Source organism: Electrophorus electricus, chromosome 13, assembly GCF_013358815.1.
Source record: "Electrophorus electricus isolate fEleEle1 chromosome 13, fEleEle1.pri, whole genome shotgun sequence".
Classification (NCBI taxonomy): Eukaryota; Metazoa; Chordata; class Actinopteri; order Gymnotiformes; family Gymnotidae; genus Electrophorus; species Electrophorus electricus.
This window is the reverse complement of record NC_049547.1, coordinates 2,507,592-2,528,130: the sequence shown is the minus strand read 5'-3', so window position 1 is coordinate 2,528,130 and position 20,539 is coordinate 2,507,592. Positions and strand designations below refer to the sequence as shown.

General features: G+C 38.7%; 4 protein-coding genes across 8 annotated transcripts; 3 read left to right on the top strand and 1 right to left on the bottom strand.

Annotated features, from left to right (window-relative positions):
* The first annotated feature begins 390 nt into the window (after positions 1-390).
* On the top strand, positions 391-2,940 carry noxred1 (NADP-dependent oxidoreductase domain containing 1). Of its 2 annotated transcripts, none has more exons than XM_027025524.2 (6): positions 391-654; positions 789-952; positions 1,220-1,400; positions 1,632-1,786; positions 1,916-2,114; positions 2,293-2,940. In XM_027025524.2, the coding sequence occupies exons 1-6, from the start codon at positions 500-502 to the stop codon at positions 2,447-2,449; spliced, it is 1,011 nt and encodes a 336-aa protein (XP_026881325.2). In that variant the 5' UTR covers positions 391-499; the 3' UTR covers positions 2,450-2,940. The 2 variants fall into 2 exon arrangements, with proteins under 2 accessions (XP_026881325.2, XP_026881324.2); XM_027025523.2 differs by having other exon boundaries at positions 1,913-2,114.
* Positions 2,941-3,339: 399 nt separating this feature from the next.
* tmed8 (transmembrane p24 trafficking protein 8) lies at positions 3,340-7,556 on the top strand. Of its 2 annotated transcripts, none has more exons than XM_027025479.2 (7): positions 3,340-3,436; positions 3,811-3,852; positions 3,955-4,066; positions 4,233-4,332; positions 4,449-4,536; positions 5,234-5,524; positions 5,839-7,556. In XM_027025479.2, the coding sequence occupies exons 3-7, from the start codon at positions 3,957-3,959 to the stop codon at positions 6,054-6,056; spliced, it is 807 nt and encodes a 268-aa protein (XP_026881280.1). In that variant the 5' UTR covers positions 3,340-3,436; positions 3,811-3,852; positions 3,955-3,956; the 3' UTR covers positions 6,057-7,556. The 2 variants fall into 2 exon arrangements, with proteins under 2 accessions (XP_026881280.1, XP_026881279.1); XM_027025478.2 differs by having other exon boundaries at positions 5,234-5,530.
* A 1,006-nt stretch (positions 7,557-8,562) lies between these two features.
* Positions 8,563-12,218, top strand: zgc:163014 (uncharacterized protein LOC100038766 homolog). Its single transcript, XM_027025481.2, has 11 exons — positions 8,563-8,568; positions 8,740-8,853; positions 9,199-9,300; positions 9,596-9,767; positions 10,081-10,203; positions 10,540-10,727; positions 10,836-11,032; positions 11,158-11,249; positions 11,343-11,397; positions 11,676-11,773; positions 11,923-12,218. The coding sequence occupies exons 1-11, from the start codon at positions 8,563-8,565 to the stop codon at positions 12,216-12,218; spliced, it is 1,443 nt and encodes a 480-aa protein (XP_026881282.1).
* Positions 12,219-12,410: 192 nt separating this feature from the next.
* On the bottom strand, positions 12,411-20,493 carry gstz1 (glutathione S-transferase zeta 1). 3 transcript variants are annotated; one of them, XM_027025487.2, is made up of 9 exons: positions 20,244-20,493; positions 19,901-19,952; positions 19,762-19,829; positions 17,055-17,135; positions 16,774-16,899; positions 15,413-15,488; positions 15,223-15,275; positions 13,008-13,057; positions 12,411-12,859 (listed from the first exon to the last, which is right to left on the bottom strand). In XM_027025487.2, the coding sequence occupies exons 1-9, from the start codon at positions 20,271-20,273 to the stop codon at positions 12,733-12,735; spliced, it is 663 nt and encodes a 220-aa protein (XP_026881288.2). In that variant the 5' UTR covers positions 20,274-20,493; the 3' UTR covers positions 12,411-12,732. The 3 variants fall into 3 exon arrangements, with proteins under 3 accessions (XP_026881288.2, XP_026881287.2, XP_026881289.2); XM_027025486.2 differs by lacking the exon at positions 20,244-20,493 and adding an exon at positions 20,052-20,200; XM_027025488.2 differs by lacking the exons at positions 13,008-13,057; positions 20,244-20,493 and adding an exon at positions 20,052-20,205 and having other exon boundaries at positions 12,742-12,859.
* Between the last annotated feature and the right edge of the window lie 46 nt (positions 20,494-20,539).

The following is a 20,539-nucleotide window of genomic DNA, read 5'->3' as shown; positions in this document are numbered from 1 at the left end:
ATGGTCAATCGTTATCTAGCTGTCTCAAACAAAATATGTCGTGTCCAAATAAGATTTCCCAGACTTTAGGTGTGTCATCATAAATGGGACATTTGTAAGATGTTGATACGACAGGTACCTGATAGACTGAATTAGGTGATACAGGTATCTCCTCATCTGTTACATAAGATAAGAGAATGTATGCCTTAGGTTTAAGTAAGTAGATTTGTAATTAAAAAACATTTTTTTGGTTGGGCGTGTAGGGGTGGGATCTGCATTTCCTAGGACACTGGAGAGTTTTAGGGCGAGATTAAACTGAATTACTCGATCGAATAATCTGACTTTTATTTTGTACATTTTTGACGCATACTTTCTAGTTTCACAAAAACGTTAGACCCTGGTTGCCATGGATACCTAAAATTGAAAGACTGAACGTTTTCGTTTGTGTGGCGATTTTTCTTTCGTTGCCGGATTGTTGTTTTTACGCAAAACAAATAGCTGCATAAACAATAGCTATACAATGGATTTGACGATAAATTTGAAATCTCTTGAATTTGAGAATGGACTCGGTGAATATGAGAGAGAATTTACGTATTTGCGCAGTCGATCAGCAGATTTAACAGTCTGTGGATGTGGGCACGCAGTGTTTCTTTGTCAGATGGCCTCTTTACTAAGGTAGCTATAGTTAGAGTTAGAAGAGTTGGGTTGCTATTTTTATTCTTTTTACTTCGATAGATAACCTCCAACAATATCTTGTGCACATCTAAATGATCAGCATTTAATTCTAATGTTACTTATTTTTTCTGCAGGGAGAAAGTAAAGGGCATATCCAATAAATCACACCTGCAAGGACTGAATGTCGGTATTCTGGGAGGGGGAAACATTGGCAAACAGCTGACGATGGTTTTACTAGGTGTGCCAGGCTTCAGGCCCTGTAATATCAGTATCTCAACTAAAAGACCCGAGACACTAAGTAAGTGTCAATCAAGTAGTTTTACAACTAGTTAACATTTGGAAATGGGTACACTACTTATAGTCTTTACATTGTTTATTTTTAAATCTGCATGCCAACAAAAAATACACTGCCACCTTTATTGGACGAGACATTCTTATTGTATTGACTTTTAATATTTTTTGTACTATAACTCATCTTTTATTGATTGATCACTGTCATTATTTATAACTCGTCCTGAATAAACTGACTGAATCTGAGGCAAAACGTGTTTGCCTTGCACTGCAGGCGAATTCTCAAGGACTGGTGTGCAGTGTTACTATGACAACGGCAAGCTGGCTGCTTGGGCAGATGTGCTCTTCCTGTGTATCCTCCCCTCTCATCTGCCTCATGTGTGTGCTGAGCTTCGCTCTCACCTGCCTGCTCACTGCCTCGTGTACACTTTCACCTCTGCAGTTCCATTACACAGGTCTTACCTCATATGTTAGTTGTGACATACATGGCGATACACTATTTGTTTTGAATTTTGCCTTATGGTAATTTATTATTGTGATTTAAACATACATAAAAACAAAACAAAAATAATTGTAGTAAATAAATAATATGAACAATAGGCATGTTGGGCTTTTTTCTATTGTTAAGCACTGCACACTGAAAAAGGATGTCTTACTGGTCATCTCACAGATTTTTCTCTTCATAGGCTTACCCTACTCCTCGGTCACAGTTTTGTTCTCAAACCTCAGTATGAGTTTGTAGCCGGCAATTCAGTTCAGATGTGGCTCCAGCATAATCAGGTGGCCAAATCTCTGAAGGATAAGGAAGTCGTGACCGCCACATGCCCACTTTCAATGACTGGTGAGCTGAAAACCCAGGCAAATCCCAGAAACACAATCTTTGTTTAATACCATGTCTGAATTCCTTCTAGAATATACTGACTGATTTGTATTTAAATGGCTGTGCTTTCGTTTGCATTTTCTGCAGCAGGTAGTGTCTCCTGGGATCAGTGGTGGGTATGTGCCTTATTGTATGGTCTCCTCAACATATGTACTGCTGAGGGACTAGGCTCCAGCCAAGCCTTGCAACTGCTCAATGAGATTTTTCAGACCAACTTATCAACAGGCACATTCATCTGTCAAAGCTTTGTCAACTCATCCTGTGCATCTACACTTACTAACTCTGAGGAGTAAGTGCCTATAAAGATGGTTTCAAACTGCAGCATGTTGTTAAGTATTAAACAGCTGAAATTCTTCATGGTCCTTTATGAGCAAATGCAGAAATTTGCCGCATACCTGAATTGCATTCAGAAGCTCGTTGCTATCATTCTTGATTCTGTTTATTGGATACCATTTCCTGTTTTTCAGACCTTTCCCCTGGATCCATCTGGTTGATGCACAGACAAAGCAGACTCCCTTATCTTCTTATCTTTCAGGACATAAAGCTTTACAAAAATGCATTTCTGCTCTGTATTCTAAAACATTTTCTGGCCTGTCAGATAGGAAGTGTGAGATGAAAGAGTGAATCACACGTGAACATAGAATCACATATGAAAGCACCTCTACAGAAAATATATATATAGTTCTTGGTATAACATTTTTAGTTAAATTGGAATTAAAAGAGTTTCTTGTTCACTAGGACTTAATTACACATATGTACACTGCAACATAAAATAAGTGATAATTAAACTCAGGGGAGTGTTGAATCTGTCAGCTGCACCATAATAGACCCTGGAGCTCTCTGGAGATTTTGTATCACTGTAACATTGGTGGCCCAATTACACTGACAGAATATTTGTTTCTTTTTCAGGCTCAAATAATTACTTTAAGCAACATATCACACACAAATACTTTAGACAAGAATTTATTTTGCACAAAATGTCCTCAAAATAAATAAATAAATATAAAGTTTGTACTTTGCTTGCACAGCTGATGAAGGACTTATGTTGGAAACTGAATCTCTACATTTCTTACTATCTATCTATCTATCTATCTATCTATCTATCTATCTATCTATCTATCTATCTATCTATCTATCTATCTATCTATCTATCTATCTATCTATCTATCTATCTATTTATCTATCTATCTATCTAATTATAAAATACAAATGTGCCAATACCATATTACATATTAAATAGTGTTTTCTATATTTAAATAACAAGGCAAGGCAAATGTATTTATGTAGCATTTTTCATACACAGTGGCAAATCAAGAAATAAAAGTGCATTGTAGTCCAACAATTATTATTATTATTATTGTTATTGACTACTAATATGTATTGTTATATATTAATAATTAGTAATATACAATAACAGAATATTATCACTTTTATAAACTTTTATTATGTAACAGAGTTGCGTTGACACTTTCCATTGTTTCTGTCTTCACAATCCTCATCTCCAGATCCTCAGACCTCATTTAGGGGCCAGTGTTAGCTAGGTTAGCCAGTCGGACAGGCAGTCAGCGAAGCAACAGTTGTTTTTCCTCCATCATACCAGGGCCAATTAAGGTAATGCTGTATTTATAAACATAACATCATACCTTCGGTATATCTTTTGGTAAATGTAAGTAATGTATCCAAGGATTTTTAGGGATTGTGAATTTTATATTGCAGTTATCTTACAAGCTAGCTAGCGTTATCTTTGCTGGCAGCGATTCGCTAAAAAAGATGCACACAGCAGGCTAGCAAAGCGGATTAAATAGATTTTATTCAAGATTCATACTGCATAGCTAAACATCTGATAGATTTTGCGGGGCACCATATACCATATAATTTAACTAGATATCTAGTTAACGGAGATGATTTTCGTTGTAGTTATCACTATAATTTTAGGAGAAACCAGTCAAAATGGATCAATCTGAGTTTTTCGCCTTTGCTTGCAGATTGACAGAGTATATAGTTATAAAGAATCGACTGCTATGACGGTAAGTGTTTTAATGTTACCGGCAGCTCGTTTGCTAACTGTATTTAATGTGGGGTGTGCATCATATTTTTAACGAACTACACTCGAACTTTTGCCAATCCAGAGATGGAGAAGCTAGAGTCTACGTCGGAGCTCCAGTCCAGACTGTCGTCTCTGTCAGTTTCCTCTTTCTCTGGTATAGCTTCCAAAAACTGCGACTCAAACCTCTTGGACAGGTACCGCACTTTTAACACTGTAACAGCTATAGATTTATATCTAAAGAATTGGGATTCATTGTTGACAATGGCTGTTGTTATGCAGTCATTTTATCAAAGACCAGTCTAATGTACACAAAGGCTAATACTTGAAAGTAAAACTAAATCATTGTTGTCTTTTCTTGAGACTTCAAAGCACAGATCTTTCCCAAGCAGTCATTTATCCTGACAACCAAACTGAAATGGATGACAACAGCAATGCCAAGGGATTAGAACAGTCCACTGAGGTATAATGTCAGCCTGCTCAAAACAATTAAATTGATCGGTTTCTTGTTTGTTGTATGTTTTAATGTGTTTGGTTGTATTTTTGTTCATCTAGATTTTATATCTTTGTTGTCAATAGGATCAAGAGAAACGCTGTGAGCCAGGTGCAGGTGACTCACAGGGGCACAGCACCAGTGAGAAAACCTCACTCCCTGGGGACAGAAAGGGTTAGCACACCATCTCCGAAAGAGCTTATGCTAAGCTTTAGAAACCTTCTCATCATCTTTCATCATGGCCCTCTGAGAGCTTGCTGTTTTAAAAAAGAAGTCCCAATCTTGGACCCATTCCCTCTTGAGAACTTAAATGAACAGTGTGGGTCACTGTAGCTTTAAACCCTTATCCTAGTGTTAGATTTTGTAAACATTTTAATGTAACTTATTTATTTACATATTTGTTCATTCATTTATGTACATTTTTACCAATGTAATTGGCCAGTTCCCAGTGCAGCAGAGGTTTTTGTCCTCTGATGTGTATGAAGCCTGCCAACACATCTTTTCAATTATGAGGCAGTTGGCATTGCTAGATGTGGGATACTGTTGCATGGCCATGCATAGTGTTGAGGCCACAGGGACCCTGATGTTCTAGCTTTCCTAATGAGAACATGGTCCATTGTACTGTCAGGAATCCCTGGCCACAGATTATATATATAGCACAGGTAACCCAGGGGTAATGCTACCAGCGAGCAGCTCGATACAGATTTCAGCTCTGTTCAGTGAAATCATAAAGTATATTTGTTCATTCAAAAAAAATCTTTTCAATATAGACGTCATCATATTGCGTTTTAAAACGACAGTCTTGCAGTGAAAGGCCATTTTAAAGTTCATCTGTTAAGTCCATAAATAACCACCTCTTGTCCTGTTGTAGCTTTGCCGCCGTTGCAGCCAGCCTCCACGTGGACCGCCACGGCACTGAAGGAGCTGAAAGCCAAGCTGCGACAGGAGAAGGACAGTGTGGTGACCATCTACCGTGGCGACATCATGACTGTGAATGTGCCCACTGTCCCCGAGGCCAAGCGCGTGTGCTGGGAGTTTGCTACAGACGGATACGACATCGGCTTTGGGGTCTACTTCGACTGGTCTCCTGTCACCAGCCGAGCTATTACGGTACACATTAGTGAATCGAGTGACGACGAGGATGAAGATGATGAGCTGGAAGGTGGGGGTATGCATCCTGTTCCATTTCCTGTCTTTGTTTTCCTTTGCAAAGAGGACCTGAAACAGCACTTAAAAAAAAAAAAAATCCCAAGGCCCAATAATAGACAGAAATAACTGCAGGAATAGAAACGCGTAGTACAAGATTACCAGCAGTAAGCTTAGTCACTTGTAAGGCATCACAACAAACATGTGTGGCTAGCAGAATTTGTCAATACAATATGAAACCATTCTGAGCTGCAAACTGGGGTTGTTGCTGACTCTAAAACTGACAGAAGACTCGGACCATGAGGCTGTGAGAGTGTTGGTATCTTGCAGGGCCGGTGGTTCCTGGGGATGTGGAGAAGGGATCCAAGGCGGTGGCTAACTCCAACCTGGGAGAGATCCTCCCGGTGTACCGACAGGACAGTCACCTGGCAGTTCAAGGCGGCAGCCACGAGTTTCCAGGAGAAGGCACGTACCTCCTCAAGTTCGACAACTCCTACTCCTTATGGCGGAATAAGACTCTGTATTACAGGGTTTACTATAGTGCCTGAGAACCCAAGAACAGAATCTGCAAAAAAAAAAGTTTCAATCATATATATTTTTGATCATATATATATTTTACAGCACTGTATACGTCATTCCTGCTATTGTTGATTTGTAAGTTTAATTTTATGTAGCTGCAATCATTGGCCCAATCGGATCAAACACTTTTGCTATTCTATATGAAGTGTTTTTAAACTTAAGTGGATCATGACGCTTGGCCTATGTGCAATGTGTTCCATGTATTTTTCAAATGCTATGTGCAAAGAATTTGTGAAGTGCCCATATGTGTTGTATTTACATTGTCTTCTCCCACCCCAACATGACTGTGGCCTCAGTAATCAGGAAGTCTAGTGGATCAGGGAAGTGGTTATTCAGGTCAAATGGGTGCTCATCGCTGTTTAGTGAATATGGAAGCAGATGGAGAAAGCCATTGTGTGTGTGTGTGTGTGTGTGTGTGTGTGTGTGTGTGTGTGTGTGTGTGTGTGTGTGAGTGAGGTGGTAACAGCCACTATTGAATCAAGTGGTGATGAATACTATAGCTTTTTTTTTTTTTATTTTCATATTCAGGTTCTATATAAAACAACCAATGCAGATGAATTACATAAAATATATGCTGATTATTTCAGTAGCCTTATGGTACTTCTATAGAGAGTAGCACATCAGTTATATATTTCAAAGCTGACTCCTACTGCCGACAACATCTATTAAATCGGTCACTAGGGATACAACTCCAGCAAATGGTTATGGTCTGCCTTTTTATGACTTAAATGGATACCATTTCCTGTTGTGAAAAGCTAATTCGTTACATGACTGATTCAATATTTACAACTGCCTCATCCATTTTGCTGGAGGAAGGGTGATTTGGCACCTGATTGGTCTCTGAGTGGTCAGATCTTTATAGACGATGACATTTGCTTTTTAGAAAATGTTCTGATGTGTAAATATCTGTAGCTTTCTCTGTATGTGTGTGTTAAATGTGCAATGTTACACAAAGCTCTACACTGAGCTGTAGTGTTCTGGTGATTTTAACTTTTTGCAAATAGCTCACTGAATACCAAATCACTTGTGTTGATGGGACCTGTGTGAGAGCACTAGGGGATGGTCAGCAAGCTACAGCCCAGGGGACCACGTCAGACATGCCTGCGGCCAGGCTATAATCACAGACCACACCAAGATTTTTTAATTACTATTTATGGTTTTATGATTTGCATGTCTCCAAAGTACTGAACCCTGAAAGGCACATGGGGGGAGGGAAACATACATGTACTTTTGCTAGATTTTTTGGAGGGGGGGGGGGGCACCTTCCACTGCCCCAATGTCCTGGCCAGGGCTCAGTACCAGAAGGACTGTTTGACTGTGCTGCTGAAATACCTAAAACTGCCATTGTGGAGTTTGTTTATTTTTTGGTCTACTATGTCATTCTTTGTGATGTATGAATATATGATGTCTATTGCCTTTACATAGCTTTTTCTGATCTTTGTCCAAATAAATATGAATAAGCATTGGCGTACATGTTTTTATTCCCTTCATGGCCTTCAATGTTAGATTACGTCCAAATCCACGCTCAATTAATAATATTGCTAGGTCTTGTCAGGTCTTCAAAAACGACTACAGGTTGTGGGTGTGGTCACTTCTCTGGCTGCAAAATTGAGTCAAGTAAGCTCGTTTGAGAAGCGGTTCCGTGGCGTCCAGGTAAGGTTGTCAGGTCGCTACGCTTAGGCTGAGCCATGGGGAAAATGCACTTTTACGCATTATGGTCTTTACACGAAGCACCTCGTCAGTTTATAAGGTGGGACGTTCATTTAACAGACTGCCACGACTCTTGCTTTCAGTCCGTTAATTTCAAAACCTAATGCGGTGGTGGTGTGCAAACCTTTCTTCTGCAGCAACGTAAACCGCAGGAGCTACCAGGTTAAGATACCGCTACCGTTACCCAAGCAGCTTGTGGTGTTTAGTTTAGGAGAGTGGACATCGTTTTCTTCTGAGACGAGGATATTAATTGAAGTTTTGGTAAGCCCAGACGTGAAGCCTCAGAAAATTGGAGTTCTCTCTTCACACTCAAGGTAGGAAATTCAAAACAATTATTTAAAGCTTTAAAAAAAATCGTATGCGTTGTTTATTAATACAGCGTATAAACTGCAACCTTACGCTTCACACTACATTTGACTCGGAAGGTGTCTGGTCTGGGAAGGAGACTGGACGCTTGGCCTTTTAGCTGAATCAACAGAGAAAAGTCGGAGAGGTGGCTGGGCGAAGGTGTTGCTTACTGTTTGTGGAGAGGTATTTCCACCTTATTGCAACTTCACCAAATATTTTCTTCCCATGCTGATGCCACACTACACGCAAGATTTCTGTCGGCCAGCTGCTGACCTGAGGGGTGAAGTTTGCAGAAACCGCAAAGTTGGATTTTAAGGGTGTTCTAGTCACATGAACATTGCAATAGATAAAATGACCAAAACAACATCTGTTTAGCTAAGTATCAGGTCACTGTGGTTCAAATTGGAATGTTCCAATATGGAGGTATCCAAAATAATATTTTGGTATAGAGTATAAGGGTCTATAGCTACAAACGATTTTGGAGTGCATTGTGGTTCACACGTGAGTTATTCATCACCGACTGCCATAACCTGGTGTGCTCAAATGAGAATGGAAAAAATTTAAAATAATTAAGATACTCTGTTTGTAATCTAGGTGAAAGCCAACTTTGTGAGTAGCACACCACTTGTGTCACGGAAACGACCAACTCCAGATCACCAGATCACCAGTCTCTCCCAGACCCTTCTGAGCGGTGGTGGCAATAACAATGTGAGTAGTTATAAGCTGAACTTGAATTTGGATTTCTTCACTGATCAGTTTAGTAAAGTGTTGCACCTTAAACTACTGCTGTAAGTGGAAGCTCTATATCCGAGCAGACGGACTGTGGCAGCCTCTGGGAAAATGTCACTCGCACACTTTTCCCCATACTGGTACAGTTTAGTTATAGCCAAGCGCTTTGACATTTGATTGCATAGACAAGCCATTTGAATTCCCAGACAAACCAACAGTATTTCATGAAAAAGGAGTACTAAGAATCAGTATAAGTATTAAGTATTAAGGAGAGAGAGTGACCACGATTTTGTTGTTAATGTAACCATGCACATGTCTGTCAAGATCACATCTCAGAGACCATCGCCTGAGGACACGGTTAGCTATGCTGAGCTCAGGACAAGCAAGGTGGAAATGCAGAATGTCAGCCTGGGAGTGTGGGCCATGGTGAGGAATCCTCAGTCTTGAGTGTTTACCAAGGTCAAAGCAAACATCCATTAACTAATTCATTGTAAAAGGTTAAGATTTTAGACAAATAAGTTTAACACTTTAACGAAGTGGTCTATATCATCTTTTGATAACATAAGTGTGAGCCATAGTATATTGATTTAGCCCCTTCAGGATTTGCTTTGTATTAATTTCTAGTTCAGATTAGATTACTTTGATGGTGTTAATTTATTTTCATCTGAAACTGCTTTGTTCTCTTAATGTCCTTTTTCATGTATATCTGTGATGTTTGAAGGATAAAAGTCCAAAGAGGACCAAGACAGGAAAGAGAAGACGCATTTGGAGGTTTGAGGGACCTGAATCGCCCCATAAGGCGAGCCATTCCTCAGGCCCCAAGAAGCTCAAACTGAGCATGTCTGTTTCCCATAATGAGGAGATGGAAGTTTTCAAAAGGAATTGTAGGGCAGGTACATGCTTCCATTAGTTGCAGACATCAAAATTCCATTAGTTTTCCAAGACTAGTTTTCACTAGTGTGGATTTTGTGGTTGCTTGGCTCAAAGCATATTTTTGCACTGTAGCATTTTTTTTTGTATTATGTATATTTGGAGCAATAATGTGGCAGTTTATCCTATACCATGGGGGAAATGTCAGTTGAGTTTTTAACTATACAAAGTGTTATTTATTTATTATTTAAAAAAAAACACAAGACATGGAATAACAGTTTTATAGTAGAAAATAGCAAAGGAATGATTAATTCATGACTTTAACATTTTATCCAGACCAACCATCAAAGCGCTGGAGCCATGCCATGTGTTTAAGTGACCCTGACACAGCTATTCTGATTGGAGGGGAGGGTGCAGACCAGGCTCACTGCCCAGACTCCATATGGAAGTTGGAGATTGGTGCGTCATTTGCACACGTGCATGTACTATGGCTGCATAGGTTTAAATTGCACTTGATTTTCAAAGCTTTTGTGACTCACTTATAACACATTGACCCACAGAAAAAGCTTCTCTGGCTACTGTATTTGCATACATGTAGTGGTAGATGTGTGGGTGTGTTCTCATGTACTTGTTGATCTTCTACTTGTTTTAAAGAGCTCCACCTTTTGCCATTAAGATGCATCAAATCTCATCTACCCACTACCAAAACAAGGGATAGTGGTGAAAAACTAATGTGAACTTGTTTTGTGAATTATTTTATTTATTTATTTTTTTAAATTTCCCAACTCTATCCAGATGGAGATTTTTGGTTTCCGATACACTCCTCTGCAGCTGGGCCCTTTCCACCCAGTTCTCAAGGTCATTCTGCAGCCTTCGACCCTGAGCGTAAGGTTGTCTATGTGTATGGAGGCCTGAGAGAAGGTCAGCGTTATAGCGATATTTACATGCTGGACACACTGACCTGGAAGTGGAAAATCATCAGTGTGAGTCTGACAGAATTCCACTTCATACTGAACATGTTCAAAGTGTTCAGTGTACATGCACATCTTGTCTAAAGGTCAATGTTTATCCAGTGCATCAATTTCTTCCAGGCAAAAGGAAATGTGCCATCACTGGCGTATCACAGTTCCATCATCTATAAAAGTGAGCTCTATGTATTTGGAGGGATGCAGCCTAGCCATGGCCCTGGAGGCAAAGCTTGTAGCAATGCTTTGTACATCTTCAACCCGGAACATGAGCTGTGGTACCAACCAATTGTGGAAGGTGACCGTCCTCTTCCCAGGTTTGGGTCAGTATTTATTTTTATTCATTTATTTTGGTCATATCTTCCAGGCTTGTGTGTACAACTTTAATTTCATGATGCATTTTGTTTCTAGCTGTCTTGACATAGCCAGTTTTTAAATGTATTAACAGGCACTCCACCACACTACTGCCCAACAAACTAGTCATATTTGGAGGCAGAAAATCTGCTGCTTACCTCAACGATCTCCACATTCTAGATCTTGGTAATAGAAATTGCAGTAAATGACTCACTTGAGTAACTATGCCTCTTGAAGTGTAAAAGAATGTATATTTATCACACATTGTTCTTTGAAAAGGCTTCATGGAATACACTGCAGTGAAGTACAAAAACATGCCACCACTGGCCCGTGGGTAAGAATGTTCTCTAAAAGCATCATTTATATATTTGAATGGACAATCAAAAGGAATTTAAAAGGATTTTGTTATTCCTACTGATCTTCAGCTGAGTGGGCAGTGATGTGGTCTCGGGCAGAAATTCACATACCTCTTGTGGAATCATTAATTTTTATCAGCCGGATGGGGCAATCTTGATCTGTGCAATTCTTTGCCACAAGTCTCTTTCTGTACTGAGCAGAATCCAAATGTCCTGATCTGATAATTCACGAGGCTGTTGGTATCTGTGTGGTCAGGTTTCATGCTGCCCTGCCCGTGTCTGACAACAGGGTGCTGATCAGCGGAGGGTGTGGTGTTTTAGGGGCATTACAAGATCTCCATCTCTTCAGTTTAGGTCAGCCACACCATTACCAACCTTACCCTCTCTAGCATTTCAAAGAGTTTCACTACTTCAACTGTACTCTTGAAATCTTTGCATCGGCTGGTAGCAGATATGTTGGAGTTTGTTTAAATAAAATAGCCCCTGGGTGATGGTTTTTGCAGATACCAACTCCTGGGTGTCAGTGTCGGCTCCTTTGCTCTGCGCAAAGCCTCGTGCTGGCCACAGTCTGATCAGCCTGGGAAGTACAGCTGTCCCAGGAACAGGTGTGAGGGACCAGGAAGATGGCTGTTGTACCTGCCTAGCCACCCAACACACAGTCTTGCTCTTTGGGGGTTCAGACTGTGCTGGAATGTTCTACAATGATATAGTCAAATGCATTGTGGAAATCCCTGCTGAAGGGCAGACACAAAAGGAATTCATGGGATCAGTATGTCTGGCTAAGAAAACAGACAACTAGGGTGCAGTTTTGGTCTCAACTGTTACATTTATGTTTTCCCACAGAGCAATTGAGTGGAAAATAGATTTTCACTTTTTAAGGTTTTTTTTTATTTTTTAGTTAATTTATGTTGCATAATTTTTTAGATTTAAAACAGCTGTTTTGCAGCTAAACTTTAACTTATTTGTAGAAGGAAACATGCTGTGGACTGACCATTTTCATTAACACTTTATTAACTTCAAAAATTATTTTGTGCAATAATTTTTCTTATCTGAAGGCACCCACCCCCACCCCCATTTTTTTTTTTAACTTTGTAACTTTACAGCACATTCACAGGTGTTTGTAGGTGTGGCTGAAGTTCAGAAATTGTAGTTTGTACGTATTTTCTTGAAGTTGCAAAGAAGCTCGTTTAAAGATCAATCAAAAAAAAAACAACAATAAACAAAAGAAACCAGACTTGTGATTGTATGGTGCTGCTTTAGTTAAATTTGGAGGTGGCATTTTAGCTATTCAAGGATTCAAATTTCAATTAAATTTAGATTCGGAGGTCATCAGGTGCATCTGGCTGATGAGAAGGATGACTCATTTTGAAGGCTTCAAGTTCCAGCAAAGTCTGGTTCAGCAGCTTGATGGTAGGAAACTGCTTAATATCCACTTTGAACCTTTTGCAAAGAGAAGCAGTAAATATAGTTTCATGGGCATTATGCAAGAATTAAAATAGAATGGATTGGGAACAAACATAAACATTCGAGTACTGCATTTCACGCACAGCTTTAAATGGTTTTTTGCTGTAGTTTAAAACATCTATACCTCTCAGCATTGTAGACCTGGGGCACAAGGCAAATGTCTGCCATGGATATCTGTAGCACAGCAGGTAAATAACAGCAGTTTAAACCAGGCAGCCATTGACCCATTTCCACCTACTTGATACTAGAATCTTTTGGATCAGTGAAGAACATTCACTTTTGTTATGCTGTGGTGTGTGTGTGTGGTCTAAAAGTATGTAGTGACTGCTTCTATTGCTTTTGCCTGTTTATATGAGAACAGAAAATTGTAAATGTAAATATGGCATTTTGTACTTTGAGCTTGGTCATATTAAGTCTAGAATTCAATCTTTGATTCAAGGGTATTAATATACTGGGTGATCATACAGCAATCACAGCCCTCTTCTAAATAATTATATACATTCTCACATTTTGTCCAGGTCACTATGTTTCAGGGATGAGATTGGATGTTTTAGGAAGAAAGGTTTCTTCTTTACTTACATCTGCTACTGCTAACTTGGATTTGAATTCTTGCTTAAATAATGGGTACTGAATTGTGCATTTTGGCCTAATTTACTGTATGGCATGAACAGTTTTTTGTTCGTGTTGCTGGACAACAGTATCAGAGGGAAATACTAGAATGAACTAGAGTTTTTGATGGCTAGACGTTTTTATATATGAAGAAAGGAAGCAACAACCCCCCTCAAATGTCATTTTTTTGGCCTTTGCAATGGGAGGCCTTGATTAAGAAGGGCAGTAATGAGCCAGTAGGGCCATGCATATACCCACATGCAGCCACATCCCCTCGACTCAGTTGCCATTGTTTGTATTCTTAAATGCAGTGTGCTGGAGTAAAAGGCAAAAGCAACAAAAATTCTCACTGCATTGTCCAAGTGCTTATAAAAAGACTGCACTGTGTGTGTGTGTGGATACAGTGGATTCAGACTGTATTCAAACCCCTTGTATGCGTTATGTTGTGGATTTGATTTTATATTGAGAGAATTGCCTCCCCCCCCCACAAACCACATTCAATCACCCATAATGAGTAAGTGAAAACATTTTTAGTGTTTTGAAAATGAAACAAATCAAAACCTGAAAAATATTATTCATAAAAACATTGTCTCTTTAGTCAGTACTTTGTAGAACCTGCTGTGGTTGCAATTACAGCTGGATGTCTTGGTGGAGATATAGCTACAAGTTTTGCACACCTGAATTTAGACAGTTGATCCAGTTCTTCACAGCAGATCCACTCAAATCCCATCTGAGTGGATGGTGACCATCTGAACTGCCATCATCAGGTCTCTCCACAGATGTCTGATGGGGTTTAAGTGAGGCCTTTCGCAGACCACTCAACCACATTCACAGACTTGTTGCTTTGGCTGTGTGCTTTTGGGTTATTGTCATGTTAAAAGGTGAACTGTCACCAGTCTTGGTTTGCACTAGAGGAGGTTCTGCTCAAAGATGTTACCATATGTCATTCATCCATTCTTACCAGTTGCCTGTGTCTGCTGAGCATGCCTATAGCATGACGCTGCCTCAACCATAATCTCACTGTAGGGATGAATTAGTCAGGCGATGGTGCAGTGCCTACTTTTCACCAGACAAAGTGCTTGCTGTTCTGCACAACACTCAGAGCTCTTTAAGAGTGATTGTTGAGTTCGGACCAAGGCCGTCCTCACCTGGATGCCTGGGCAGGATCTAGGAATGTTCAAGGTTATGTGAAGCTGCTCCTGTGCTTTGCCATATTTTGATAGCGGAGATCCACAGACAGTTCCTTGGATGTCATGGTTTGTTTTGTCCTTTGGGACCATATAGGATCAGGTATGTGCCTTTCCAAACTATTCAACGAACCTCAAGTGGACTACATTTGAGTTCTACAGTTAAACAGGATGCACTTGACTACAGTTTGGAGTTCCACAGCAAAGGGTCTAAATACTTGAGATTTCAGTTTTTGATTTTATTTTGTAAGTTTTGGAAACTCTGAAAATGCCTTCTGAGTACATTATGAGTGATTTAAGTTATATCCATTTAAATCCAAAACATGAAGCATGCAATAAATGGTCTGAATACTTTCTGAATCCACTGCATATGTTCCATTGATTCCAGGGAGTAAGAGGTCATAAATTACAGCGTAGTACATAAGGTTTCCTGAGAACTCTGCAAAGCCTTTATGCAGACGATTAAGGACCTCTGTCCAAAAACCTTGTGTATTACACAATACTTCTACATGTTAACATGTGTTACATATATTGGTTTATTACCTCATTCCCAACACAATACTTTCCAGCTGTCTGCTTCAGGATGGACTCCAGGGCTACAAAGGACAAGCCGTACTTGTGAGCAAATTCAGTATATGCCCCCCCCCATTCAAGAGTGATGTTTCAATCATGCATGTCACAGGTGGAAAAAGTACATCTTAAAACTTTAGTTAAATTTCAATGAAGAACTCACCTACAAATCCTCGGTTGATAAAATGCTGAGCCCACTGTACCTTATCTGTGCAAATTTTCTGCACCACGTAAAGATTCTGAAAAATTAGCACAAATTTTTTAAAATAAGACCGTCATAATCTACTTGACCATTAGAGAGAAAATGTTACTTTATTAAATCGATAATATCAAAATATCAATATTTCATTTTAGATAAATCTGATGTTGCAATAGCTTTTTTTTCCTGCCAGCTTTTATCCGTTGCCATAGTAAGATATAACTACTTGGAAACGATAGATAAATGGATGCAGCCTCTTGTTCTAGATGAGCTCTGAACCGCAGAAACAGATTTGCTGAAAAGTTTGCACGATGGGTTTCATGAATGCACACCCATGGAAATTATTCAAATGTATCCATATCACAAGCTGCATGCTCATCTTTTTTGTTTTGTTTTTCAATTAAGATATTCTTGCAAATCTCACATGATTAGACTTTTTAAAGACAATAATGAATGTCACATTCATTTGCAAACTGTTCAGCTATTGCCTACTGATATAAAGCTTTAATTAGGTGAGTGATAAAGGCAAGTGATACATGTGCTGCACCTGCATCTTTGAATCTTTTTTTGAATGTATCCACAATGTTTACACACACACACACACACACACACACACACTGGTGTGATCATCACACATTCATAATGACATATTTACTTGGACTCTCCCGAGTTCCCTGTACATTGCTTATGCCCTACCATTTTCTAGCCCTGTTACTATTTACACTTAGCTGAGGTCAGGATTATGATGTTTAGAAGCTGAAACTCTATACACTGTAGTACTACCACAGTGTACAGAAGAATGACTTATTATTGCCATACATGAATACTTCGCACAGCCACAAACCACTCACTACAAATGCAGTGCTATTATCAGATATGGTCCATTATAATTACAAATAGTAGTTTTGGCAAACATTTCATTCCATAAATGTTGCCTTTTTAATTTTGCAACCACTGTAATGAAATGTTCCCATGTGTTTGGTTACATTTTGCTAATTAAAGGAGTTTCGTTTACCATAACATTTTTGCAGACTTCAGTACATTTTCTTTTGGTCTTGCATCCATTCATGATTCCCTACTCCTGCTAAAGACAGGCACCCTGATTACAAGCTCTCGACACCAGTTTAAACCATGTGGCTATGTCTCTCATGCATAGGCAGTACTGGACATAAACCATAAAAACCAAGAAAGCTTTTGCAGATTGATGTGAGTGTAAGTCTCTCTAACACTTTAGCCTGGGCTGCGGGCTATTTACTGGTAAAACCTCCGATTGGGCTTGGCCTGGCCAAACCCTTTTTACGTATCTTAATGCGGATTTAACATACCTGTAAAGGCTGAATGCCAGAAGCGATGATGTCACAAATCATGCGCACCTTGGCTCTCTGCTTTGGGTCTGCAGGTAGAAGGCGTGGCCCTGGCCGAGTTTCATCAACGTACTGAATGATGGCCAGCTAGTTGCATAGTCAGAACTACATTTTTATCACTATTTAACACACACTGTAAAACAACTGAACTAATTACAATATTGGCCCTTTCTAAAATTGTTGGTGAAAGCTGTGATGTGGCTCAATTTTGCTAGCAGCTCAATAATTATAGAAGAACTTACTGACTGAGACAAGGTGATGTCATCAATGGTAACAGTAGGTACTTGCTGCATTGGGTTTAATTCTTTATACTGATCTGTGATCTGAAGAGAATACGGAGTTAGAGGCACAGACTACACAAAAAAGGGCAAGACTAAAATGAGCCATAGATGAATGACACCTTAAAGGGGGAGTTCACCTTATTCCACATTTGATCCCTGGTTGATTTCTAGACACATCGGACAGTTTTTACATCACTTAAATAATTTAACCATAATTTAAATAAAACTGCCCCCCTCCACACTATACATACGGACTATAGTTAGTAGCAAAATACTATATTACACACATTGCACACACATTCCTCAATTGAGAAATACTCGTCATACTTAGTCAAGATCCTTTTTCATAAATAAATAAATAAATAAAAATCGCACCAGTTTGTGTTTCCTTTTTCTGACGGTGCATGTTAGTGAACAACTGTATTCTCCTGCTGTCTGGACTACTTTCTGGATGTGTTTAGAGCTTACGGAGCAAGAAGCATTTGTTAACTAAGTTGCTAAGTGATTAACATTCATAGAAATATGTTTTCTGTTCTGACTGGCTGCCCTGTATTGTGCCTCATTCAAAAAGGCACAATACAGGGTAGCATGAGAACTTCAGTGTAAGTGGGTGGGGCTAAACTGCTGTAGGCTGAAAAGGTAATAGAAATGCAAATATGTTTATTCTCATCACATCAGAGAAATAGCGATTTCAAAACAGACTGGTTTTTCATCTTAGATTCCTTATATGGACTGTATATACAGGGAGTGAACAGTGCATTTTAAAACTTTAACAATATCTACATATTATTTTAACATTCTTTATTTCAATAAATCATGGAAAATTAATTAGAAATTATCTTGCCCAACAGTCATGTAATCTAAGTGGGACACTTTTGGTAGATACTCAAGGGCACACTGATAAATTCCATAATATCTTTTGTGATTTTTCTCTAACTGTTGCAAGCATCCTAAATGTAAATCTTTCAATTATAATTCAATGTAGTTTTTATGTTTGATTATATAAAACAGTATTGGTCCTAAAATCTGATTGGCTGAGATGTGCCTTAAAATAACTGGATTCTATATTAATGTGCCAATAAAACCATTACAGTAGTTACTTTCCAAAGGACCAGTGATGAATATGCTAATCACTGAACATTATTTTGATTCATGTACTGTCAATGGAAATGTCCACATTAATATAAACAATAATCCTAGTCATTAAGATACTGTTCTGTCTATTGAAGAGACTAATCTTTTCCATTGTTGCTTAGCAACAAAAACTTGTTAGCTGACTACATTGCCTGATGAAAGAATTGCTTATTGTGAATACTGTAAATTGTTTTTGAGCACTGGTGTGTTTTATCAAATTGCTTGTGTCGCTTTTACAACAAGGGCCCTTGTAACTGTTTCAGTGATTTTATTATGGGTGATAAATTTGCTGTAATGCCTGGCCTCTCTTATTGCTTTATTAGAGACCTTGGCACACATCTAGGCACTGTTTCCCCGCCACCAGACCGACTCTTTTTCAACCATGAGGACAGTGTTTGTTTTAAATTTTATATGAAATTTATTTGCTAGGCTACACCTTACTGGAAGTACAAAAAAACCCTTTGATTGTGGTTTTAGGTGGCCTAAAATATTATATGCAAAATGCAGGTACAAATATAATTTAAAAATTCACATATCTAAAAAATAATTTAGTTGTCTGTTCTATGTTGCATAGTTGATTACAAGTTGCATATAAATTAATAAAGGTACTTAAAACAATTATTTAGGCCTAAAATCTATTAATAATAAAAAAATAATAAATCTTAAAAAAAAAACATAAGAATTGATTAATTTGGTGTCTAGTGAAACACATAGAAGAGTCTACAGAAATGTATAGGTATATCTGCTGAAAAAAACGATAACGAGATCCATTATATTTTAAAACCCAGAAAGAATATTCATTTCAACCAAGCAGCTATATACCCTGAATGGTTCCTTTACTGATTGCAAACTGCATCAAACACATTTATTCTGTTGTCTTGATTATTATTGAAAATAAAAAAAGCTGAGTCATTAAACCTTTTTGTCTCAAATCAACCTAGTTGTTCTAGCTAGGACTTTACTGACACTGGCTGAGGGGGTCATCTAAGAGTCCATCTTCTTAGCACAAGATTCATGGCTGCATCTCATTTATTCCTGTTATGTCTTGTTAGCTTGTAAAACATGGCAATAAAAGATGCACAATGCATCAGTGGTGTAAGTGATGTTTGGCAAAAATGTACAGTACTTAAAACCCACTTTAACTAATAGTTTAATTAATCTTGATTAAAACAATATCATTTATTTCTCCTTTTAATATATCCTTATGTATATGGAAAATACTTTGATTTGTCGATTGACTTTCTGGAATCAATCAATCAGTCACACTTTGAATTTTGATAATGCCTTCAACAATGCTGTAAGGCAAAACCAAGGGCCTTTGATGTGATTATGCAGGATAGCAACATTGGCTACAGAAAATAAAAGAGCAATATGTAGCATAAAATTCTGTCCCACTTGACATCCCACTTTTGCTGAACTCATTCGGATTGATGGTGCAAAAAACAAACAAAAAAAATCTTGAAACTGCATATGGACACAGTGATCAGGTGTGATTTTAGGTGAACTTCCCCTTTAATTTCAATTTTGTGTTTACCTGTTGCCCCCCATCCTTAATGAGGTTTACTGGAACGTGATCATATTCTATACCCTTCAGGGCAAACGCTAGAGAGAACACATTTATGTTAAAATGAACAGAGATTAAGTATAAAGAGTTATTCTGGACCGTGGCTTACCTATGCGTACTCTCCATGAGCAAGAACTTCTAAAATATCCATGAAGCACAGGCTAAAAAAATGACAAATCACAGGTTAATGCAAGTACCGTTTCATAGACAATGTGCTTACTTAAGGTAGAGATGAAAGAAAACCATAACCGAGATTAAACCTTAGTTTGAGCAGCCATGATGTGACCTGTATAAGAAGTATTCCCCTGTTGGGGGCGAATCTCCTGTCCAAACATCCAATAAGAGTCGAGCAGAAAATAACTCCTCTCGGCTTCGTGACTAAGCAATTTAGACTTTTGCCAGACTAGACAAGTGTGTGTGTGTGTGTGTGTGTGTGTGTCGTCGTGTGTTACCTTCATTAAACACGCGAACGACGTACGCATTGCAAAACAAATCTACCGCTTGCTTGTCTAAGGAGCCAGAGTCCTGTCCTGGCTCTCTCTCGCTGTGTGTGTGTGTGTGTACCGTCATCTAAACATCACGTGCAAGTTTATTTCTGTCTCTTAACATTACAATATCTACTCTACTGTGTTCGTTTTGTGCAAAATGCACGTAACTGTTAACTCATATTATATAAGCAATGAATAACCTGATCACGTTCTAAGCCCCGCTCGTAGAACCAATCATCACTTACCTTCTTACCTAAGGC

Bases quoted from the DNA above. Each gene is read 5' to 3' on its own strand.
- noxred1 (XM_027025523.2), top strand. From the start codon at position 500: ATGGATTTGACGATAAATTTGAAATCTCTTGAATTTGAGAATGGACTC. The intron at 655-788 runs GTAGCTATAGTT...TTTTTTCTGCAG, and splicing joins CAGATGGCCTCTTTACTAAG to GGAGAAAGTAAAGGGCATAT. The intron at 1,787-1,912 runs GTGAGCTGAAAA...CATTTTCTGCAG, and splicing joins ATGCCCACTTTCAATGACTG to CAGGTAGTGTCTCCTGGGAT.
- tmed8 (XM_027025478.2), top strand. From the start codon at position 3,957: ATGGAGAAGCTAGAGTCTACGTCGGAGCTCCAGTCCAGACTGTCGTCT. The intron at 4,067-4,232 runs GTACCGCACTTT...TCTTTTCTTGAG, and splicing joins GACTCAAACCTCTTGGACAG to ACTTCAAAGCACAGATCTTT. The intron at 4,333-4,448 runs GTATAATGTCAG...TGTTGTCAATAG, and splicing joins GATTAGAACAGTCCACTGAG to GATCAAGAGAAACGCTGTGA.
- zgc:163014 (XM_027025481.2), top strand. The intron at 11,250-11,342 runs GTAATAGAAATT...TTCTTTGAAAAG, and splicing joins TCTCCACATTCTAGATCTTG to GCTTCATGGAATACACTGCA. The intron at 11,398-11,675 runs GTAAGAATGTTC...CTGTGTGGTCAG, and splicing joins ATGCCACCACTGGCCCGTGG to GTTTCATGCTGCCCTGCCCG.
- gstz1 (XM_027025486.2), bottom strand. From the start codon at position 20,126: ATGTTTGGACAGGAGATTCGCCCCCAACAGGGGAATACTTCTTATACA. The intron at 19,953-20,051 runs GTTTAATCTCGG...TCATTTTTTTAG, and splicing joins TCATGGCTGCTCAAACTAAG to CCTGTGCTTCATGGATATTT. The intron at 17,136-19,761 runs GTAAACACAAAA...TATTCTCTTCAG, and splicing joins TTAAGGATGGGGGGCAACAG to ATCACAGATCAGTATAAAGA.